Here is a 23,286-nt window from a genome sequence, read left to right as displayed (position 1 = left end):
CTTCACTCTTTATATTGAGTCTAGAAATTGAAGTTTCATTCAATGGAATTGGTAATTTATATTGGGAATGAAAGGTTCTTCCACCAAGAAGTAAATTTGCAGCAATTCCTGTAGTTGCTGGGCTTGGGGCACCAGTGGTTTGAAGGCCGGCCATGCCTCCGATCGTGGTGGGGTCCCCTCTTGGGTGCTGGGCCAGCCTGGGCTAGGGGCCGCCGGCGGTTTGAAGGCTGGCCACACCCCCGATTGTGGCAGGGGTCCCCTCATGGTGACTGGTTGTTTGGTCGTTTCAGTCGTGACGCCTCTTGGCCTTTTATTATTATGATTGTATTACTTATTGGTATTATTTTTCTTATCTTTCTTCTTCTTTCATCTCCTTCCTTATGATGTATCTTCTAGGTAATGGTGGCTGGTAATTTAACCAACAACCCACCTGCAGGTCATTTTCCATACAAACAACTAGGAAACTTGCCTTTGCCTACCCCTGTATATACCGCCAGTTGTATTTCACAGCCCCCTTTCAGGTTTCATGGTCTCCACACATATCCATGCGACTGTTATTGTCTCTAAGTCTGGCTGCATATTTTCTAAGCCACCTATGTGCACAAGAATGCACCTTCTTTTCTGGTCAACATTTTACTGAACGGTGCCCCTGGTACTGCTTCTGGTGCATATCTGGCTCTTCTGGAGGGGAACTTCTAATGTGAGTGTGAGAACACACATCCACAAAGAAGCCCCAGTAAAGAGGCTAAAGAGCAGGATCTGTATACAAGATTTTGTGGGGAATTGGATGAGGCCGTGGTTCATTCCATTGTGAAGAGTGGGCACCTTGGCTAGTCTTGAAAATCACCAGGTAAATAAGGGCAGAAGCTCCCTCCAAGCAAAGGGCACAGCATGGGTTGATTTATTATTTTGGCTACTATGTCAAAACACTTTGGCAGCAAGTGGCAGAAAACCTGGACTCGAACAGCTTAAATGTAAGGAGATTTATTATCTCACAGTGCAAGCTGTCCATAGGTAGGCAAGGCTCCAGGTAGGGTACAGCAGGGCTCTGACCCCACTTCACTGTCGCCCTACCTTCCTTTGTGGGTTTTGCTTCATCAGCGGTTCCAGACATCACAGGCAGGCATGCCCGTGACTAGGGAAAGAGCAGGAACTTCCCCTTTTTAGTAGCAAGGGAACATTTGCCTTCAGTGCCCTAATAACTTCTCATCTCACTGGCCTGAATAGGGCCATGTGCCTGCCTCTAAGCCAGTCACCTTTAAGGGGTGGGAGATGACCATGGTGGTCTTACACTCCATGGGACTCGCGCCACCCCCCACCTCGCCCGCGAGTGGTCTCGTTCCTGAGAGGCTACGTGAATAAATTCAGTACTGCATCATCGAAGAGGCAGAGAGCAGATTTTATGTGAGCAGTCAACAGAGCCTGCTACCGCCACTCCCTGCATATAAGACTTTTTATTTTAAAAGAGAAAGAACCAAAATGAAAACAAAGCATGCTACTACTTATACAATAGGACCAGGCTCAGAAGAGGAGTGTTTCTGGGCAAGGAACTTTGGTTACGGCCAGAGTGACACAGTTATAAAGAAAATCTGGAGATTCAAGAGCAGGCTGCCCATAGGCTATCAGCTGCAGAAACATCAAAACATCTCCGTGTAGTCATTAGACATGACTGGCGTGACTGAGCCCTGCCATGTCACATAACTCTGTGCTACTCTCAGAGTGTGTGCAGTGTCAGAGATGACAGACACTGTGGTCGGCACACTGTGTGGTTTTGAAGGGTTGGCGAGCGGCTCCTAGATTTACTTGTTGGAAACACATCCCTGTATGAGATACGGCACCATCAGCATAAAACTCTTGCATATGCACTTACAAAGAGAGCTAATCACTTATTTTTCATGCATCTGAAACCATTTTTGTTTTTAGTAAAAATTACATCAATAAATCAATAAGTAATTAAAATGTAAGCATTCAGTCTGAGAAGAATAACGGTACATGGAACCCTATAACCCAAAACCCTGTCTTCGACTGGCTTTCAGATTTTACACACAAACCTCTGAGAGACAAACAAAAATGCATTTCTGTTGCAGAAAAATGAGCAGAGTGGGGGGTGCAAATGGGTTATCTCCAGAGATTAAGCCGGAGGAATGCTTATACTCAGCTTTGTGAAGTTACATACAAAGAGTAAGTACTATGACTGTATCCACTGCTGAGTACCCATCGTTTTTGCACTGAAGCTGGGACTGATGGGAATACTGAGATGGGCAGCCACATTCACCCAGAGACAAGTGAAGGTATAAAACCAGCTGCAAAAGAAAGGAACCATGGAGACACCTGTAGCAGCCCTCTGTTCCCTGAAGTCACTGGGTAAACTCTGAGTATTTAGCATATTCCTAGTGGATAGATTGGGAGTGGAGTGAGTTGCTATGGGAAGGAGTCATTCACTTAAAGAGAGGTGGACAGGTTATGATGTGTGTGGGCCCCTAACACTGGGCTCAGAAAACTTCTCTAACTGATAACTCTCTAACCACATAGCTTTTGACTAACCTATTACACTTGCAAGACATGACAGACTCTTATTTAGTTACTCCAATTGCCTTCAACACTGGTTCAAGACTTCATCTGGAAGGGACTTTTATTTTATACTAGAGGCTCGATGCATGAAATTCGTGCAAGAGTAGGCCTTCCTTCCCCTGGCTGCTGGCACCGGCTTACCTCTGGCACCTGGGACCTGGGCTTCCCTCCAAGCCCCAGCTTCGTCCAGAAGGTTGCCCAGAAGGATGTACGGTCTAATTAGCATATTATGCTTTTATTATTATAGATTTTTAGGTTTAAAATACTTTATTATGGTAAGGACACTTGATATGAGATCTACCCTCTTAACACATTTTAAGTGTACAATACATTATTGTTGACTACAGATACTGTGCATAAGTTTTTGTTTGAGCACCTGCTTTGAATTATTTTGGGTATATACCTAGGAATGGAATGACTGGATCATATGGTAATTTTATGTTTAATTTTTATGAGAACCCACCAAACTTTTCCATAGTGGCTGCATCATTTTACATCCCCACCAGCAAGGCAGAAGGGTTTCAATTTTTCCCTGTCTTTCCAACACTTATTACTTTCCATTTTTTTGGATAGTAGTCATCCTAATGGTGTGAAGTGCCATCTTATTGTGTTGTCTTTGTCTTTATTTTTTATTTTAAATCTTTATTGTTGGGAGTATTACAGATATCCACCCCCCCCCTTTTTTTTAGAAGAAACCTTTAAAGGACAAATTCCAGATTTCTGCTCCAGGGAAGGTTAAATGAGAATCATGCAACACTGGTTTACTTTCTTCCCATATGAAGTCTCTTAGGAGCCAAGGCACCACCCTTTGTCCTCAGTATCTGAAACATGTGGGTCCATCTTCAATAAAAAAGTTCCTGATGCACTCAGGCCTAGAAACATTCTCCAGTTGTATACATCATCCTTTCCCTACAACAATATACCGAAGTGATTCTACCAATGTTATTTAATTTTTTACAGTGTTGCTTTAAAAAAGATCTCAATAGTATCTTTAGCAGGATGGGGGTAGGGTTGTAGAAAAATGAAAAAGTCAGAGAGTCCTTATTATCTGGGTTTTCATGACTGGGGTCTCCACAGAGTTGCCAGTTTTTAGAGAGAAGTGAATTCCCAATTGTACCAACATACTCATTACTGAATTGACCACTTAGAAAAATCAGTCCCCATTCAAAATCAGTCCCCACTTAATGCTAGCATCTTCGTCAATATCATTGCAAATCTCTAGTGGATTCTTGTAAAATGCAGTCTTATAAATATACTTTGTAAGTTGATTATAAAATAAATTTTTGAATTTTCCAAAAAATTGAAGATTTTATGAAGTTTTTTTAAAAAAAGAGCTGTTGAAAAACTACTGAGTCACATGCAGAATTATTGGTAAACTAGAGGCCCGATGCATGAAAATTTGTGTAAGAATAGGCCTTCCTTACCCCAGCTGCCAGCACTGGCTTCCCTCTGGCACCCGGGACCCGGGCTTCCCTCCTCTGGCCACTGGCAGGCACCTGGGACCCGGGTTTCCTTCCTCCGGCTGCCAGAAGGCACCCAGGACCCAGGCTGCTTCCCTCCTCCAGCCCGCAGGCACTGGGACTCTGACTGGCTTCCCTCGGGCCCCGGTTTTGTCAGAAAGGATGTCCGGACATCTGGAAGGTCGTTTGGCTGTCCGGTCTAATTATCATATTACCCTTTTATTATTACAGACAGTCCTTGGGTTACATTGGATTCGACGTATGTCATTTCATGGTTACGTCACCATCTCCCATTTATTTATAAAAAAAAAAAGTTCTGTCATTTTGACATATGTACATATGTGCTTTTTTAAAATTATTATTTACTGTATTTACCACAAGTAAAGGTCAGGGATTGTTATCTTTCTTTTAATTTTTTTTTACTGTTTCACTTCATTACTGCTGTGTATGTGCTCCATGTGAGTGACGTGGGTGCTTAGGTAGGTGGGTTCTGACTTACGGAGAAAATCGCCTTACACCATAGGAACAGATATCCCATGTAACCCGAGGAACTACTGTATAGATGATGATGTTGCAGAAACATAACTAGGCAGTATTTGAGGAAGAAGAAATCCTTATGGATTTCGGCTTAGGCATTACAGAAGAGAATGCCATGCATACCAAAAGTCTCAAGGAATATTGATAAAAATCTTTGAATTTGGCAAAAATAACCCTCTTCATTATTATGCTGAAAAAGTCAAACTTAATGTGAGGTATGCTCTGAAATCATGTGATTTTGTTGGATAAATTAAACCAGAAGGGGGTGGGGGAGCAAAACACAATTCATTCTTCATTTTAAGAATTAGTGCAGTCATATTTAAAACCTATATTTTTCAAATTTAAGTAAACCTCACTTATTTTCATAATAAAATCTAAACCAAAATATTTTAAAAGAAATTTGGTCCCCACTTTAAGAGAATTCATGGAAATGCCCCTTTCCAGGTATCTCTGATGTTAAATAAGACGGAACTTCTGTAAATGTTCTCTTTTCACTGGACCACATGATCTCATATGAGACTGGAAGTGCCCAGCAGAAAGCATATGGTACGGAAGCACAACTTTGTCCTTGTGGTGGTGTTAAAATATGTCCACACATTTTTGAGTGCTCCTCTCTTCAAAAGACAGAGTCTAATTCATCTCTTCTTGAGTGTGGGTGGATCATGGACTTGCTTCTAACAAGTAGAATAAAACAGAAGTGATAATGGGTGTACTGGGTGGAATATATCTTCCTCCAAAAAGAAAATTCATGTCCACCCAGAACCTCAGAACCTGACCTTATTTGGAAATGGGAACTTTGCAGATGCAATTAGTTAAGATAAGGTCACTGTGGATTAGGGTGGCTCCTAATGCAATGACTGGTGTCCTTCTAAGAAAACAGGGAAGATAGCTGTGTTCAGATGGAGGCAGAGCCTGGAGTGGTGAATCTGTAAGCCAAGGCATGCCAAGGGTTGTTGGCAGCTACCAAAAGTTGGGAAGAGGCAAGGAAGGAGTCCTCTCCTAGAGTCTTCAGGCCCTGATGACACCTTGACTTTGACCTTCTCACCTCCAGAAGTATTGAGAGAATACTTTTCTATAGTTTTAGGCACCCAATTTGTGGTACTTTGTTACGGCAGCTCTAGAAGACCAGATTGGGATGACTTGAAAGACTACATTATAAAAGGCACTACTGCTTCCTCTTGGCTCATTCTCGCTTGGATCTCTCATGCTAGGGGAAGTTAGCTGCCATGTCATGAAGATATGCAACAGCCTATAGGGAGGCTCCCATGGTGACAACTGAGGCCTCCTGCCAATGGCCATGGGAGTGAGTCATCTTGACCTTCCAACCCCAGTCAAGCCTTTGCATGACTACAGCTCCGGCCACATCTTGACTTCACCAACCGGAGAAATCCTGAACCTGAACCCCAACAAAGCTGCTTCCAAATTTCTGACCCACAGAAACTGTGCGATAATAAATATTCATTGTTTTAAGCCACTAAGTCTTGGCATGATTTATTATTATTATCATTTTAAAAAATGTTTTTATTTGATTTCAGAGAGAGGAAGGAAGTGGGAGATAGAGAGAGAAAAAACATCAATGACGAGAGAGAGTCATTGATGGGCTGCCTCCTGCATGCCCCCTACTGGGGATCGAGTTGCAATCTGTGCATGTTCCCTGACCCGGAATTGGTTCATAGGTCAACGCTCAACCACTGAGCCATGCTGGCTTGGCTGGCATGATTTTTTTATGCAGCAGCAAACAACAAATACCTTTGTTCCCTCATATCTAATTTCCCCACCTCCAAAGTTCCTGAAGATCCAACTGCAATCGAAACACACTTAGAATTGAACAGAAATTTCTTATCCCAAGGCTATTAAAATTCTCCATAACTTCATTTCCACTGCTTATCCACCAGTTATTTCTGGTAGATTCAAACGTGAGCTTGTTTTCTTCCATGGAACTCTCTCACTCACAAAGCTCTATCATCTCTGGGATGTAAGATTCTACATAAAGGGTGGTTGCCATTTTCATAAATGAGATTTATTAGTTTTATTACCTTATATATTTAAAAAATGATCCGAAGCTTCTCCTATCTCCTTGGAAAATGCCCTTGGGTGCAGATTCCAATACTGGTATTCTATCCAGGAAGATTCAGAGGATGTTCAAAGGGTGCATGTCTCTGGCCTCCTCGATTCCTTGGCAAGACCAATGAAGGCAGCTCTGCTGCTCCAGCAGCTTTGCCAATGAGCAGACTAAGGAGGGAGGAAGTCCCTGAGAATGGAGCAGACAGAAAAGAACTACCACCGGGATGCGACACAAAGAGCCCGGCACTGGTCATTGCCTGATTTAACAGCTTTCTGCAGGACCTGCGGTGCACTGAGGTTGCACCGGTCTCAGGATGTGAGGTCCTGGGCAGGGAAAGAAGACTAAGGTAAGGACCCATCATTGTCCATCAGGTAGACAAACCCATGCTAAGATCATTACAATAATGGAAATGTGTATAACGTCCTATAGGAACCAAGAGGAGATGAGGTGAACTTGCCAGATGTTTGTTTGTTTATTATTTATTTGTTTTTATTTATAGAATCTGTTTGCCAGCAGGTTTCTTTGCCATGGAACTTGTATAAGGACCACTTCAAGGTGATGATGGCAGCTGTTCAATGTTGAAGGAGGAGGAGAAGGGACAGAGGACGAGAGGCAAATCCACGCTCATTTAGGGCTCAGTACTACAGGTTCATGCCCCCAGGGTGAATGAACAGGCTCGGATGAACACCTGTGTGTGAAAATCCTGCCCGGGGGCTGTCTGTGATGGGAAATGCCAGCTAATCTTGTATGCCAGCTGTGGCGCAATGTTCTAAGTGCTTTACAAATATCACTCATTAAACCCTCATAACAACTTAAAGAGGCAGGTACTGTTATTGCCCCCATTTTATAAACAAAGAAACTGAGGTACAAGAAGAGGCAGAGCTGGATTCAAACTCCGGCAATCTATCTCCAGACTATGCCTCTCTATAGTAATTCCTCACCTGTCCTGAACGTCAGCAACAAGGATGTTTATTCTTCACTCCAAATGATTCGGAATTCTAATAAAACATAGCAGAATTTCTAGCCTTTTAAGCAAACCATACAGTTCTAATGCCGGTGAACTTGCTATTACAACTCAAGTCTGACTTGTGTCTGTGCTTGGTAGATATGTTAAAAACAAGGCAATCAGGGGTAGGCAGACTCAGATGTTTTTAAGTCGAAATAAATTTTAATATAATAGTTTGGAATGCAGTACATTAGGTGTGCTCCTAATTGCCGGGGGGTGGGGCGGTGGGGCGGTGGGGATGAGGGGAGGCAGACCAGTTGATTGTGCGATGGCATGGACCATTCAGCGTTATGTAACACACCTGGGACTGTTTTACCAGGCTCTGTGCATCCTCGAGGGAATCTGTGCAGCCCATCACAGGTTTACTTTAAATGTCAGCTGCTAAGAAAAGGAGAGATTCGGAGTCTCACATCAGCTGGACTGGACCAGCTCTTCCCTCTGTAATCTGGGGCTCCAGATAATTGTGTAAGTAGAGAAAATTCTTAACCCATGTAAGAATGAGAGAATCAGACAACGGCTACTGCAATCTTTTCTCTCTTGGGGAAATCTCTGCAGAGTGCAAATGAAGCAGGAGGCTTCCTAGGGACCCTCTGTCTTTCCGTGAGTTGCACGTTTGCCTTGTGGCGGGAGTGGCACAGCTTTCAATGAGCTGAGGGTGGTGAATGGACGACTGAATATTCAGAGACACACAGAACACTACAGTCCTTTTATGTCTATCATGGGGGTACAGCCTCGCATGCAGTCTCCCTAGCCTGTTTTCAATGTCATGGTCACTTGGGGTTATGATCATCATGCATTTTGATCCCATTTTAAGAGGCACCATTCCCCCACCTCCCTTCTCCCCTTATAAAATCTCTGAAGTTGGTATGTGTCTTCAATTGTTAGTACCTTCCAGTTGCTGTCATCCTGGTGGTACATAAAATATGTGTTTCTTATAAGGGCTGGGACCATGGGAGTCAGTGAATAGGGTGTTTGTGAAGCACACCAGGGTACACCCATGAGGTGGCTTGGCTGGAAGCAGCCAGTCTGGGGCTCCTGTGTCCCGGTCACACCCATGATTCCCTTGTGACATTAGGAAGGTAGGGTTGCCTCCTCCAGTCTCAGCCACCCTGTCTGTAAACAGTGGTCCTAACACCACCCTCCTGAGGAGACGCTTTTGTGGGCTGTCAGTGAGTTATGTCCATAAAGCCCTCCCTATATAAGATGACAGCAGAGAATCTTAGTCACTGCTGTTGGTTTTATGGGGCCAGGGCTTGGGGGAGGCGAGGGAGGCATTTATTTACCTTGGTCACAAAACTTAAGGGGCATCCAAATCTCAGTGATCAAGACACATAACACTTCCATGCACTATTTTTAAGAAGTCAAAATGAATGACAAAAGAATCCAAGAAGACAAAAGGAAACATTTGAAACAAAGACAGGATCTGGCCTTTCACCTGGATGATGCACCCTATGCCTTACCCTCCTCTCTGCCCTGCGGGATCCCGTCTTGATTTTCTTCAAATATTGCATTAACATATATCTTATTTCTCAGTTTTCTGGTGTCCCCTTAAATTTTGCACCCGAGGCTAGCACTTCACTTTCTTCACCCTGGTTCTGACTCTGGTTGTTTCTGATGCTGTGCTGATTGTTTCTAAGTGTGCCTGATGGAAGCTCTCTTTTCATGTCTGCACTCATTCACTCGGCCAGCCCCGGTCTGAGCCAGGTGCTGTGCCTGCCTCTGGAGAAACAGTGATGAGACACAGCACTGGCCTGTGGAGAACAATGACACACAGATAGGTGCCCTATATATTCCTTAGGGGTGTTGTAAACGCATCCATTCATTCATTCATTCCACAATGGACCTCCTCCTATTCGGGTACACGATATGTACCAGGTACAACAGGAAATTCAGGAAGAGTCACTTCTATGTGGGTCACTATTTCCCTCAAACACTCATTTGCAGTGGCCTACCAGGAGGAGGTAATGAGAATTCCTTTAGGAATTCCAAAATTGCAACAGCTACGTCAAACGCAGCGCCTAGGACAGTGCCTGCCCCTTAACATTGCAGACCAGTAGTTTTATTGCTAGCTTTACCCAGTGGCCAGATACCTTTCTATTGAACCAGTACAAAAAACATTTTACATAAATGTTAAAGGCACGCCTTAAAATTAAATACCCATTGCATTTTGAAGTTATTTATTACATGTTCTTACAAGCTAATATCTTCTTAAAGTATGATATTTTGTAAAACACTGTGTAATATGAAAACACGAGAATTCTCTTGATCCGTCCGCAATGTGTGAAGACACTCTCAATAAATGATTGTGAAATGACTGTTGAAACTGATGAATTCCTATAAGTAAGATGAAGATGATGAACTTACACTTTGCCCATCCGGAAGAATCAGACTTCGTGGTCGGCAGATCTGAGCTTTAAACTTGGCTCTACCACTTATTATCTGTGTGACCTTGGTCAATTTGCTTGATCTTTCTGAAACTGCCACCCTGAATAAGGTTAATAGACCAAACTTGCAGATCCACAGTGAGTCTGGCTCATAGCAGATACTCTGTAGAGTATTTCTTTTCTTCCCACTTTATTTTGGAACTTGCTGGAGGTGCAGGTCAGAAAGGCCAAGTCGACCCCAGGCAAAGAAAACCATCTGGGCAGGGAGCAGTGAGATTTCACAGCTGCTTTCATGCCCAGGGCTCTGACCACACCAAGAATGGAACCAGTCTGTTTCTCTGCGTTGATACCTTGTAAGCACGTTGGCTGTGGGTTCTGAATAATTCAAGTCCATTTCCACAAGACGGTCACAAATGCATTGGCTTCTCCAGGAGAGATGCCAAGCTGGGGCCTGCAGAAACGTGGGCCTGAGACATGCTTCAGTGACAGGGAAACACGCGTGTGAGTGGGGAAGTCCTAAGCGCTACAGCAGAGATGCAAATTGGGGCTGTGTCATGAAAACAAAAGTTAAACCATAAAAATGTCACTTCATATGCAATTTAAGAGAGATCGATGAGAAATAAACTTTAGGAAACTGCTCACATATATCAATGCATTACAGGTGCCTGGCAAAACATTTCTACGAAAATATGCAGTGCAGTGTATGTATAAATCTGCCTTGAGTTTTATGGTACCGTATACACAGTTATAATGTACATAAAATAGAAGAACATGGAGAACCAGTTCATTGCTTTAACCCACGGTGGTCAAATGGACTTGGAATAATCCATCAAGGTTACATAGCCTCAAACAAGTACAATGACCATCTCTCAAGGATCCAAGTGGCAAGGGCAGGTCTGGTCACATTCATTATACAGGATGGTAGGTGGGTGGGGAACAGACTAAGGTTTTTTAAAATATATTTTTATTGATTTCAGAGATGAAGGGAGAGGGTAGAGAGAGAGAGAAAAAAAAACATCAATGATGAGAGAGAATCATTGGTTGGCTGCCTTCTGCTGCCTCATACTGGGGATTGAGCCTGCAACCCGGGCATGTGCCGTGACCAAGAATCGAACCATGACCTCCTGGTTCATAGGCTGATGCTCAACCACTGAGCCACACTAGCCCGGCCAGACTAAGATTTCTTGACCACATGCAACGGACCAGGTTTCTGTTAAGCACATTACACCCATTATCTCACTTCAGCCTCACCCCACACCCCGATTCTATGAGACAGGTACCACTGTGCCCATTTCACAGATGGGAGAACTGAGACCCATCTGTGAGTTACATAAGCAAGGACACATAGGCAGCAGACAGTGCACCAGAGTGGAAGCCTCATGCAAACACAGGTCTTGTACACCACTCCACTCACAGCTCTTAGAAGAGCGCCTGACACATAGTAAGTGCTCAATAAATTTCTGTTGAGCAAGTGAGTGGAGATGGAAAACCAGGTTCAGCTGAGTCTGTCTGGCACAGGGTCTTTGCAGTGATGAGAGGAACGAATGGAACAGCTCACAGGGTCTTCACAGTGATGAGAGGAATGAATGGAGGTGCTTTGAGAGCTGCAGCCTCTGAGAGGGCAGGTTATGGAGACCTCTTGGGAAATCCCCCAGTTTGAGGAGCACGCTGCCTCTTCTTGGCAGTGCCTGCCCAGACCTTTTCTCTAGCCCAGGCTCTACTAAATGGCCCTACTTTGTACTCCCACGGTAGCCCAGAGCAGCAACGTGGAGGCCCCACTGAACCTAGAATAAGTATGATGCTCAGAGGCACCAGTTCCAAGCCTCAGCCCTGCCACTTACTAGAGATAAGACCTTGGAGATGACCCCAACACCCTCCAAACCTCAATCCTTTGTCTCTGAAAATAGTACATTAACACCTATCCTGTTATCTTCCAGGCTGGCCACGGCTCTGCACAAGTCCACACCCTGTAACCTACAATGTGAGTGGTGGCCACACAGCAGTCTTGCTCCTGGATGAAACGCAGGAGAAAAAAGCCACACACGGAGCTGGAAACACCTGTGTTCAAATCAGCTCTGCCCGCTGCAGGCTGTGCGGTCTTGCCTCAGTGTCCCCACTTGTAAACGGGAACAAAAGGAATATGTACCTGATAGGGTTCTCCTGAGGCTGAGATGAGTGAACACATGCAAAGCACTTAGAAGGCATGTGGGAAGGGCTCGAGAAATATTTTATTGTTATATTATAATATGTTATTTTACCATTTTTTAACTCTGTATTAAACCAACCTATTTTAGGGTCAGTTTTCCTTATTAGATTGGAAGCTTCTAGAAGGCAAGGATTATGCCCACTTACCCATCCACCACCATTCTCCCAGGGTGGGGCTAATACTGACTCTTGATAAATATTTGTTGAACTGAACTGAGCCAGTTGTTGACCAAATAAATTGCTGAGTCTCTTTGACCATGTCTCATCATGAACTGTCCGCTTCTGCTTCACAGATTGGAAAAATCTAACCAGACACCTCTTTGTCTGTCCTAGGTAAAAGGTTTATATTTCACTAACCTCCAGATTTCTCCAGACTTTCCGTCCCCACCCTTCGTCCCAACTCAAATCCTCTTAAGTCTAAGAGGAATGAACAAAGAGTTTTCTCTCCTGTCAGCCAGAAATCCACACATAGTAAAGGCTCCAGTTTGAAAGGACTTTTTAATTGCTGCTCTCCTTTAGGTCATACAATTAAGTAGAAGAAATATAGAGGCTACACTGTCTACCCAGGACCCAGAATAATGCAGCCTTTAAAGCTTCCAGGGACAGAGTTAGAATCAGGGTCATGGAGCAATGTGCTTGTCCATGTTGGCAAGACAGGATGGGGATAGGTGGGGTGGGTGCACTCATTGTTTTTATTCTTTTTTAATTTTAAAAGGGGACACCCTTTTCATTAAACTTCTACACATTACTCTCTTCTTTTCAGAATTCTAACTAAAAAAAAACAACACAAAAACTTTTGTTCCTGCTTACATACAAAACAACCTATTCAAGCATTACTTTTATGATAGGAAAGAAGGTGAAAAGTTTCACTATAACCAAAGAAAACTGGAGGAAAGAAATCTAAGGGGCACTGACTCTGGTCTGGGGCCAGGCCATCCCAACGTGAACCAGAGCCCTTCTTGGGGAGGGTTTCCAAAGCGAACCTGCCTGGGGGGACCAGGAAGCAGACTTCTTAACTTCTGAAGTAACAAACAGAGCGAAAGCCCTAATAATTGCAACACAAATCCATCTGTTTTAAACAGCATGTGGGCTTTCTGCAGCTGTCTGCCCACCCCTTCTCCAGGTTCTCTTCATCAAGAGGGGGTCCTCATCGTCCCTGGAGCTGCAGAAGGTGAGGTCAAACTTCTGCTTCATATACCACATCATGACCAGGTAGAGCTGCACGAAAAGCGTCATGATGATGACCATCACCAGTAACACCTTATCCATGACCTTGACAGTGCTGCGGGGCGGGGCCGGGTAGGACCACGGGCCAAGGCAGCGGCTCATGCAAGCCTCCTGGGAGAGGTAGTTGTTTTTATTGCCCCAGCACCCTCCATAGATAAATCGATCACAGGAGTTGTTCTTGGCATCGAAGTACCAGCGTGGTAAGGAGGCGTGGCAAGGCCCGGTGGCCACGTTGGCAGCGCAGTATTCTTTGTAGTTGAAAATGTCGCTGGAGTGGCCATCAAAAGCCTGCCTTCTGGGGACACTTGGGCCAGAGGAATCTGCCGGGTTCCTGCTGGTGGCCGCATCGTCCATGGTGTTCCCTGGGATATCAGCACACTTCTCCAGACACTTCTCCTTGGTCAGGTAGTTATTGCTGTTCCTACCGCAGCCTCCATATACAAACTGCTGGCAGGATCTGCAGGTGGCATTGTACCACCACCTGTGGAGGGAGGCCAGGCATCTCCCCACCACCTTTGGAACTCGGCAAAAGTCGTGGATGTCGCGTTCTTCATTGGCCGCCTTGGCCCCAAAGAGGAGCAGCGATGTCAGCAGGGCGAGCAGCGCCATGATGGGCTCCACCGGGTCTCAAGTTGAGGTGTGGATGGATGATCGCTTCTAAGTCTCCGAAAGCCCCTCTGGTGTCTGGACTCTGCCTCCTCCGCCCACAATGCGGGAGAATGGCCTCACTCGGCCCTTTGCCCCCAGTGACACTCAGGGACTCTCACAGTTCAGAAGGGAGCCACAGGTCCCAATCACTGCTGGGTGGGGGCTGGAGCCAATGGCCGCCTGGGAGGAGCTAGAGCAGGTGGCGGTTACCCGCTGGGGAGGGGGCGGGGCGCACAGAGCGCAGGCGCCTGGCTCATGATTCACTAAGAGAAGCAACAAGCCACAGGCTTTACATATACCCAGTGCTTTCCGACCACGCTCAGAGCTCTGTGGTCAAAAGGCTCTACCTTACAGAAGAGGTAAGGAGACATGTCAGTGATGGGAAAGAAAAGCATGGAATGGTTCATCAGCTACTAGGCCAGTCCCCACTCTGGTCCAAGCACTAGCTGATGACTAGGGATGAAAGAAAGGACAGGGTCCTGGAGGAACCTAGAAGCTTGGTAGAAAGAGGCTGGCCTATTATTAGGTAACTAAAGAAAACCAAGGGCCTAAATGCAAAGGAAGACTGAAACTCCAAAAAAAAAAAAAAAAAAAAAAGTATACAAATACAACTCTGGTAGAGGAATCCACATGCAAATCAATTGTGGGAATTAGCAACAGGAGCAGTCAATGAGCAATGGGGTCCTTAACATTTAGATGAAGTGTTCTGGTCAGATGGGGTAGGAGGGGACTGGCCTGTACTGGATAACTTATTCCTTACACGGACCCCAGAAAGTAAGCACTGGATCCTTATACAGATACAAACTTGGGACCTAGGAGATATCCACCAGCTTTGGTATCTGGCAGAGATGGATCTGGGGTCTATTACTTAGTGGTGTTACCTTGGACAAATCGTGGCAAGCCTCAGGATTTTCACCCATAATAGGGGTGAACGACAGTACCCACCTCCCTGTTGTGAGGCTGGTAAGGCACTAATTAGCAGCACAGTGTTCAACATAGAACCCACAAAGGGTTGGCTGTTTCTTTAGTTCAAGACCACACAGCAAGGGCAAGGTCCTCAGTCCAGCTCCTCTCCAGTGGATTCCAGCGTCACGGGTTGGAGATCAGGTTTGTCCGGAGTCTTCCCACTATAGTGGTGAGTGGAGGTGACTGATTGCCCAAGAAGCTTCAAACACAAAAACTCTATTGATTTTCTCAATTATTTAGAAACTAGATGCCCAGTGCATGAAATTCATGCACGGGGTGGGGGGCAGGGGGAGGTGTCCCTCAGCCCAGCCTGCACCCTCTCCAATCTGGGACATCCCTCTCACATCCAGGACTGCTGGCTCCCAACTGCTCACCTGCCTCCGTCTGATTGCCCCTAACCGCTTCTGCCTGCCAGCCTGATCACCCCCTAACCACTCCACTGCCAGCCTGATTGATGCCTAACTCTCCTCCCCTGCCAGCCTGATTGCCCCTAACTGCCCTCCCCTGCAGGCCTGATCACCCTTAACTGCCCTCCCCTGCAGCCTGGTCAACCCTAACTGCCCTCCCCTGCCATTCTGGTCACCCCTAACTGTCCTCCCCTGCAGGCCTGGTTGCCCCTAACTGCCCTCTCCTGCAGGCCTGCCCCCCGGCAACTTCCCTCCTCTGCTGGCCCAGTCACCCCTAACTGCCCTCCCTGCTTGCCTGATTGCCCACAACTTCCCTCCCCTGCAGGCCTGGGTCCCCCCCAACTGCCCTCTCTTGCTGGCCTGGTCACCCCCAACTGCCCACAACTGCCTTCCCCTGCCAGCCATCTTGTGGCAGTCATCTTGTGTCCACATGGGGGCAGCCATCTTTGACCACATGGGGGTGGCCATCTTGTGTCTTCGAGTGATGGTCAATTTGCATAGTACTCTTTTATTAGATAGGATGTGGGTAATATTTTAAAGTACAATGTATCAGTTATAGTACTATTATAATACTGGGCATTTGCCTATGTTTTATTTAATTTAGGCATCACAGAAATTAAGGTAGGGATAATGAACTTCCATATTATAGACTCAGAGAGGTCAAGCAAGTTGCCTGAAGTCACACAGCTGAAATTCAAATGCAGGTCTGAATCTAAATACTGTGTCCAGGATTAAGCATTTGGGCTCCGGGGTTGGAAGGATCCAGATTTAAATCCTAGGCCTGCCTCTGAAGAGCTATACTGTTCCACCCCATGTAAAATGAGAATAATAGCTGTATTCATCTCACAGGGTAGTTGTGAAGGTTAATTGAGATAAGGCATCTGATTGACTTGCACAAAGTAGGTGTTTCTTCAAGTTTAGTTGCTCATTACTACTTTTTACATGTACTACTCCTACATCATGCCATTTATATAATTCCGGTGTTCCCCATTTCCCTCATTATTAAGAGAACAACGGCACAGCAAATTTTTAATCTAGAAATTCTAATTTGTTTCACCTGTTTTATTTCAGCAAGAAAGTATCCCATTTAGAAAAAGGGGGACTTTATCCTTTGTCCTTGGAAAAGTGGAAAGAGGGTAAATAGATAGATAGCTCAATAGAGCTGGAGACTCCTGCCAGACATTAGCCTGAATACTAATATATTAGTTGTTTAATAAAAAGGAGAATATTAAAAAGGTCCCGGTGATATTTAACTATATAATAAAACCCCTAGAAACTGCTAGATGGAGAGCGGGAAATGAAATACTGCCGTAATCTAATCATGCTGGAAGCCAGGGTGTCGCCACCCAGAGCTGGGGCCCCTCAGGCTGTGCTGTGTGAGGCTGGTCAGTCAGGGGCATGGCTGGGAGGTCGGATGCTGTGCCTGCTTTAGTTAGTAGCCACTCCCTGTGTGTGAGTGCTGCTTTTTGCAGTGCCTGTCCCACTGAGCCCTTTACGTGGATGTGCCTGCCCACAGGGGAATGCCTCCATACCCTTCCCCAGGCCCTTGCCCTTGACTTTCCTTAGCCCAGGTCACCACCGGCATGTTTACTCCAGCCAGCGCTCCTCTCCACTCCCCATCCCCAGGTTCATTCCCGCTGGCTCTGTGTCCACTTCTGGCTTCCCCGCTTTGGTGATCTGTTACACAAATGTGTTCTCTGACTCAGTCAGCACCCGCCTCCAGGTTCACTTCAGATATTTATCCTCTGGTCTGTGCACTTGGCCTTGGATGAGAGGCACCCTCTCCCCATTAGGATTCCGAGGGGACATTCTGCTGGCTCAGTGGTACTTTCCTTTCATCGTCCACCTGAAGGAAGTTAGTTTGGCCAACCTACATTCCAGAATGAGAAACCGAGGCCCAGGTACATGAGCTCACAGTGCCGGGGCTGGGGGGCTGGGGCTGGGGGTGGGGCAGCAGCTTCACCTGCTGGGCGTGGTTCCTTTGCAGTGAGGTGTCAGATTATCTCTGGCCATTCAGGAGATGTAGGATCAGGACCTGGCAGCAGCAGCAGTATGTGCTGTGGCTGGAAAATATTTCTCTGGGGGAGAGTGAATGCATTTCTGTGCTGTTTTTATATGGGCAGCAGGCAATACACCTCTTGGGTTTATCAGTCTGGTGTGTGTGGTTTCCAGGGGCTGGTCTTGTGGGACCCTCCCGTTTGCTGGGGAACTTGGGTGAATGGAAGAGCTAGCTGAGAAGTCACTTCCTAGTGACACTGGCTGAGAGGAAGGCAAGTTCTGCTCCGGCCTGAAGAGGGCAGTCCGGGAGGGCAGAGGCATCAAGTCCCTGGTTCCCCTCCTGCTCTCTTAGAAGAGGTACATGGTACAGGGCATCCCAGAGGCTTCTGGGCACCTAGCTCATGACATGAGAGAAGGAATGGACGCCATATCTAAGCTTCAGATGATGCCCACAGGGGATTCAGCAAACCAGGGAATGACATAGTCACTCATTTACTGAGCCTGCGGTGCATGCGGGTCAGTGTTGCAGGTGCCAATGGGAGGTGCAATTCTCATCCCATTTTACAGAGGAGAAAATTGAGGCACAGAAAGGTTGTGGAACTTGCCCAAGGTCACCTGACAGTCTGTGTTCTTATGCTCCCCGCCCTCCTCCAATTCGGCTCCATGGGAGACTGAGATCCGAGCTCAAAAAGGACAGGAGGAAAGAGCATCACTTTGGATTCATACTGCCCTGGGTGTGGCTGGGCCTCTGCACCCTGCTGCTTGTGACTTTCACAAAATCACCCTATCTTCGTTTCCTCCTCTATGAAATGGGGATATGCCATTTTGAGGTGTTATTATGATGAGGGGATTAAACAGTGTGGCCCATCAAGCCTACAGTGGGCATTCTACATACATTAGCTCTTATTATTATGGGGAAAGTACTTTGCACTATCAGATACTTTTTAACTCCACGATGGCAAGATTGTAATACATACCACCATTTAAAAAAAGAAAAAAAATGGTGACTATGAAACGATGCCACACCACTGACTATAAGACACGTCTCAAATTCAGTGATGCTAAAACGCTCACTATCCTGTCATATACCTATATACAAGCAACCTAAGGAGGCTCTAGGGTCCCCTCCCCTCAGCCACCACTACAGCATGGATGGAGAGCCAGGCAAAGAGATGAAGACAGAGCAATTGATTTTATGAGAAGTGAAGAGCCCAGACCACAGGGAGCCGAGGGGCCACGCCCAGGGGTCCATCTGGGCAGGCTTTCTGCTGGTCAGCAGTGCATGAAGGCCATTAGGCCTGGCTAGTCTCTCCATCATTTGAGCTGCAGGGTTTAAAAACAGCTAAATCTGGCTCTACCTCAAAGTAAAAAGCGGTGGTGGCAAGGAGGTATGATTCCTTCCTTTGGTGGACCCTCAAAATGTCAGATTTTGGAGAATGTGAGTAACCCATGAATGGGAAGAGACTGCAGGAGACAGAAGAGGGAAAAGCAGTGAACTCGGAGCCTGAAGACTCTGGCCCTGGCTCCAGCTTTCCTGCCTAATTAGCTACAGGACTTGGGCTGCTCGGCCCACTTTTGGACCTCAATTAGTCTGGCTACCAATGAGGGGATGAAGTCTGTGTCTACACCCAGGGCAAATGTGCAAGGGTTAAACCAAAGGTAGTATGAGGGACCTGGACTTTCCAGTGCTTTTAGCATTTCCAACCTGGCCCCGGAACATCCCGGCCCTTTACAAATCCCGGCCCTTTGAGCTTTCTACCTGAAAAGGGACTACTAACACGCTGGTGTGAACCATCTTCCAAAAGCAGATCCAACTCTAATGTAGTGGAGCTTTTTCTTTCATCCCCCAAAGCAGCAGTGGGCGAGGCGCTGCATTCTAAACTCTTGTTTCGGTTTGTTTTCCAATGGAGAGCCTGGTGATTTAAGGGGTCACCCCTACAAAAACAGACGAGAGACATTTCGGCAAAACAACGACGAGGACTCCCCAAAGCCCGGAATGCTTACCGTAAGACCACAAAGAGTACACTGTAGAGATGATCAGTATAAAAGGACCGAGAGTTGTAAATTAAGTGGCCACCGAGGAGCATGAAAATCATCACATGATCCACAAATCCCCAATAAACAACTGGAGAATTCAGATCAGGACACTGGGGTCCTGAGAAGGAACATAATCTGCATATTGTGGCAGAAGAAGAACTAACGAAAAGGCTATCAGACTCGAAAGGCTGCTTTTCCCCAAGTGCAGTATACACCTTTCACCATGTGCTACTGTTTTTTAAAAAACATACTTGTATTGATTTCAGAGAGGAAGGGAAAGGGAGAGAGAGATAGAAACATCAATGATGAGAGAGAATCATCGATCGGCTGCCTCCTGCACTCCCCGCACTGGGGATCGAGTCCGCAACCCGGGAATGTGCTCTGACTGGGAATTGAATCATGACCGACTGCCTGGTTCATAGGTTGACACTCAACCACTGAGCAACGCTGGCCAGGCATGTGCTACTGATTTTATCAGACAAAACAATGACCCTGTATTTTAGCAGAAAGAGCCTTAGTCAGTTGAGAAGCACCATCATTAGCATAACTCTTCAAGGTTCACTCTTAGGAATGCCAAGAGCTACGCCATCAGGCACTCTAGAGAAAAGTGGTCCCGGGCACCGATACTCGCCGAATTTACCTGCCATGATATGGCTGGCCGGGCCACACATGACTTCACTTTCTTCTATTCTAGCACCAAACTACTGTCGGGTTTGGGGGATGAGCAACATCCCCACACTCTGTTCTGTTGCCATAGCCGTTTCCATAGGAAAGGGCTGAAACTAAAAGAGACTGTCTTTATGGTTGGAATGATGGAAGAGACAGCGGATGACACAGGTACAATAGTCCGCTTCCATCATTTTACGATTTCTGGTCTAGTCTGCAGGAGCAAGCACAGTAACAATCTTTCTGATTCTGTGAGAGTGTCTCCCCGTAGAAAAAGACTAATTTTTCGCACAGTTAGGGTTAAGAGGGGATGAGAAACTCAGGACTTTCTCTTTTGTGCCCATCCTTCACCCTGCCCAAGGCCCACGTCCTGGAAGTTGGGGAAGGTCTCAGTAACCTCATACTGTCCTTTTCCGAATATTCATAACTCTGCACCTGAAACTATAACTATATTATTATGTAAATCACAAACCAGAGGGGGAAAGGAAGGAGTCCTCAAAAATCTCTCTGGGAACTTCTATCAGAAATGCAAACAGAGAAGTTTCTGGATTGTAGGTAGGCAGAGAGAAAACCATTTTCCTCTCCTTAGTGAGCAAGAGCAAAGGGATATGAGCAGTAAAAGCAGAAGTAGAACGTGCGGACTAGAGCCTCGCTTACACCGAGGAGGGCAGGTGTGATGTACCTGGCGCTCTTACCTCGTTTGGCTCTGTGCAGGCCATTCCCTCTGGGAGGATGCGGAACATGTGCCCCGTGCAGAGACGGGGCGTCCCCACAGCCTACCTTTGCCACCAATTCTGTGTGTTTTCCTGAACCGAGTTCCAGCTACAAAATACTCAGCTGCGGTGTAATAGCTCTGCTTACAGCTGACAATGTTAGTCATTTCATTACACACACTGGAAAGGGGGTATATAAAAGTTGTTTACAAGAGCAAAGCGGCACTTCTGAAAGCTGGCTTGAAGGGCTCCTTCCACCTTGCCATGTTTTAATTCTTCGAACCTGCAGCAACAGTTCCGTTTTTATAACTGCCAGCGCAGGAAGTTATTAAAACACTTGGCTCTAATGTGCCTTGGTCCCTGCCTCTGCTGGAATGCTGTAAACAGTTACAGCCAGATCATTTGTGCAATCCGATGAAGAGAAACGTCATATTGAAATAATTTCTGTGGCTAGTGAGAAGTTAACGACAGACTGTGCGTCTCTAGGCCATACGATGTAGTGATTGACAGCATGGGTGCTGGAGTCAGCTTGAATCCTAGAGCTGCCTTTTGAATCCCTGTGTCTCAAAGTCTCAGTGTTCCCATCTGTGAAATGGGAACGATAGTAGTACCTGCCATAGAGGATGCGGTTGGAATTAATAAGGCATGTAAAGCACATAGTAAGTGAACAATAAAAGTTATTGTTCTTGAATTAATATAATTATTTCTGCATCAGAGCAGGGTTCTGGAATTGGTGGCACAATTAAATTTCATGACCATATCCCCCTGTTGTAATCACTTGTTTATTTTTTTTAACAACTTCATTGAGATATCTTTGACATGTAAAATTGTATATGCTTAAGGTATATAACTTGATGTTTTGATACATGCATTGAGAAAAGAAATCACCATAATCAAGCTAAATAATTTATCCATCATCTATACAAAGTTATTTTTTATGTATATTATGTGTGGTTTGAAAAGATTGAAGATGCATCCTTTTAGCATATTCTAAGTGTGTAATATAGTATCATTAACTATTGTCTATGCTGTAGACAATAGTTAATATTGTCTATATTAACTATGCTGTACATTGGATCCCAGAACTCATTCATTTGTGTAACTGAAACTTTGTACCCTTTGACCAACATCTCCTCATTCCCCCCTCCTGTCGTCTCCCCTCTCTTGCCCCTGGAAACTATCATTCTACTCCCTGCTTCTACCAGTTTGACTGTTTTTAGATTCCACATGTAAGTGAGATCATGCAGTACTTGCCTTTCTGTGTCTGGCTTATTTCACTTAGCAATGCCCTCCAGGTTCATCCTTGTTGCTGCAAATGGGAGGATTTCCTCCTATTTTAAGGCTGAATGATATTCCAATCAGTCTCTCTCTCTCTCTCTCTCTCTCTCTCTCTCTCTCTCTCTCTCTCTCTCTCTCTCTCTCTCTCTCTGACATTTTCTTTATCCACTAGTGATAGGGGCTTAATCACAAGGAACAACAACTGCCTGTAATTATTGGAATCGAGAGTCTAGGTCAGTGTTCAGCAAACTCATTAGTCAACAGAGCAGCAAACTGCGGCTTGCGAGCCGCCGTTTGCCGACCACTGCACTAGTCCATAAACAGATGCTTAGGTTGTTCCCATAGCTCGGCCATTGTGAACAATGCTGCAATGAGCATGAGGGCGCAGTTATCTCTGCGAGGTCCAGATGTCGTTTCCTCAGGATATATACCCAGAATTGGGACTGCTGGATCATATGGTAGTTCTATTTTAAATATTCCCAGGAACCTCCATACCCTTTTCCTTAATGTCTGTAATCACTTCCTATGGGAACCGAAAGTGAACAATCACGAACTCCATCTTTTTCTCCCGTAATCAAAGGGTTCCAGACAATGGCAAGATCTACACTCCTCCCTGGCCTCATTGTGAATGTGTGCAGGCCTGGTATACAATGGTCAGCATCCTGCACTAGAATGTTAGGACCTCCCCAGTCACCATGTTTGTTCTCTTCTTCCCTCAGACGCATTATCGGGCCTAGAAGGGTGTCCGAGATTATTCTCTTGGCTGGGTCTGGAAGTGACCTTGGGGGACCCACCCACCCAGAGAGGAACATGAGCCTTTGTGCCACATTTCTCACAGGCCACTTGAGAAGCTATGAATATTGGAGTTAAAAGAGCTGGGTTCAAGTTCCAGCTCTGCTCCCTAGGATGATGTGATCTTGGACAATTTACATAAACTTTTGAAGCCTCAGTTTTCTCATCTGAAAAATGGAAAAAAATACTTCATAGAGTTTTTGCGAAGACTAGAGGACATAACACAAAAGAGCATTATAAACTGTAAAGAACTACATAAATGTTACTTATTATTACTTTTGGTAAGCAGGGCAGTCATTGTCTGACTGGTTCCTTATGTTAAGAAT

The 23,286-nt window shown here is 45.6% G+C and overlaps 2 protein-coding genes across 3 annotated transcripts in view; both read right to left on the bottom strand.

The window, feature by feature from the left end:
• The window catches only part of CA10 (carbonic anhydrase 10), a 387,282-nt gene that overhangs the window by 155,362 nt on the left and 208,634 nt on the right, over positions 1-23,286 (bottom strand). The window lies entirely within an intron of this gene.
• LOC308254214 (kunitz-type protease inhibitor 2-like) lies at positions 13,303-14,064 on the bottom strand (the record flags this gene model as incomplete). The annotated part of the gene is made up of 1 exon (XM_080680141.1): positions 13,303-14,064. One exon carries the CDS (start codon positions 14,062-14,064, stop codon positions 13,303-13,305), a length of 762 nt encoding a protein of 253 aa, XP_080536267.1.

This window comes from Plecotus auritus (assembly GCF_963455305.1).
Source record: "Plecotus auritus genome assembly, chromosome: 7".
Lineage (NCBI taxonomy): Eukaryota > Metazoa > Chordata > Mammalia > Chiroptera > Vespertilionidae > Plecotus > Plecotus auritus.
Note: the sequence above shows the minus strand (reverse complement) of the source record. Positions and strands in the feature narration are given on the sequence as shown.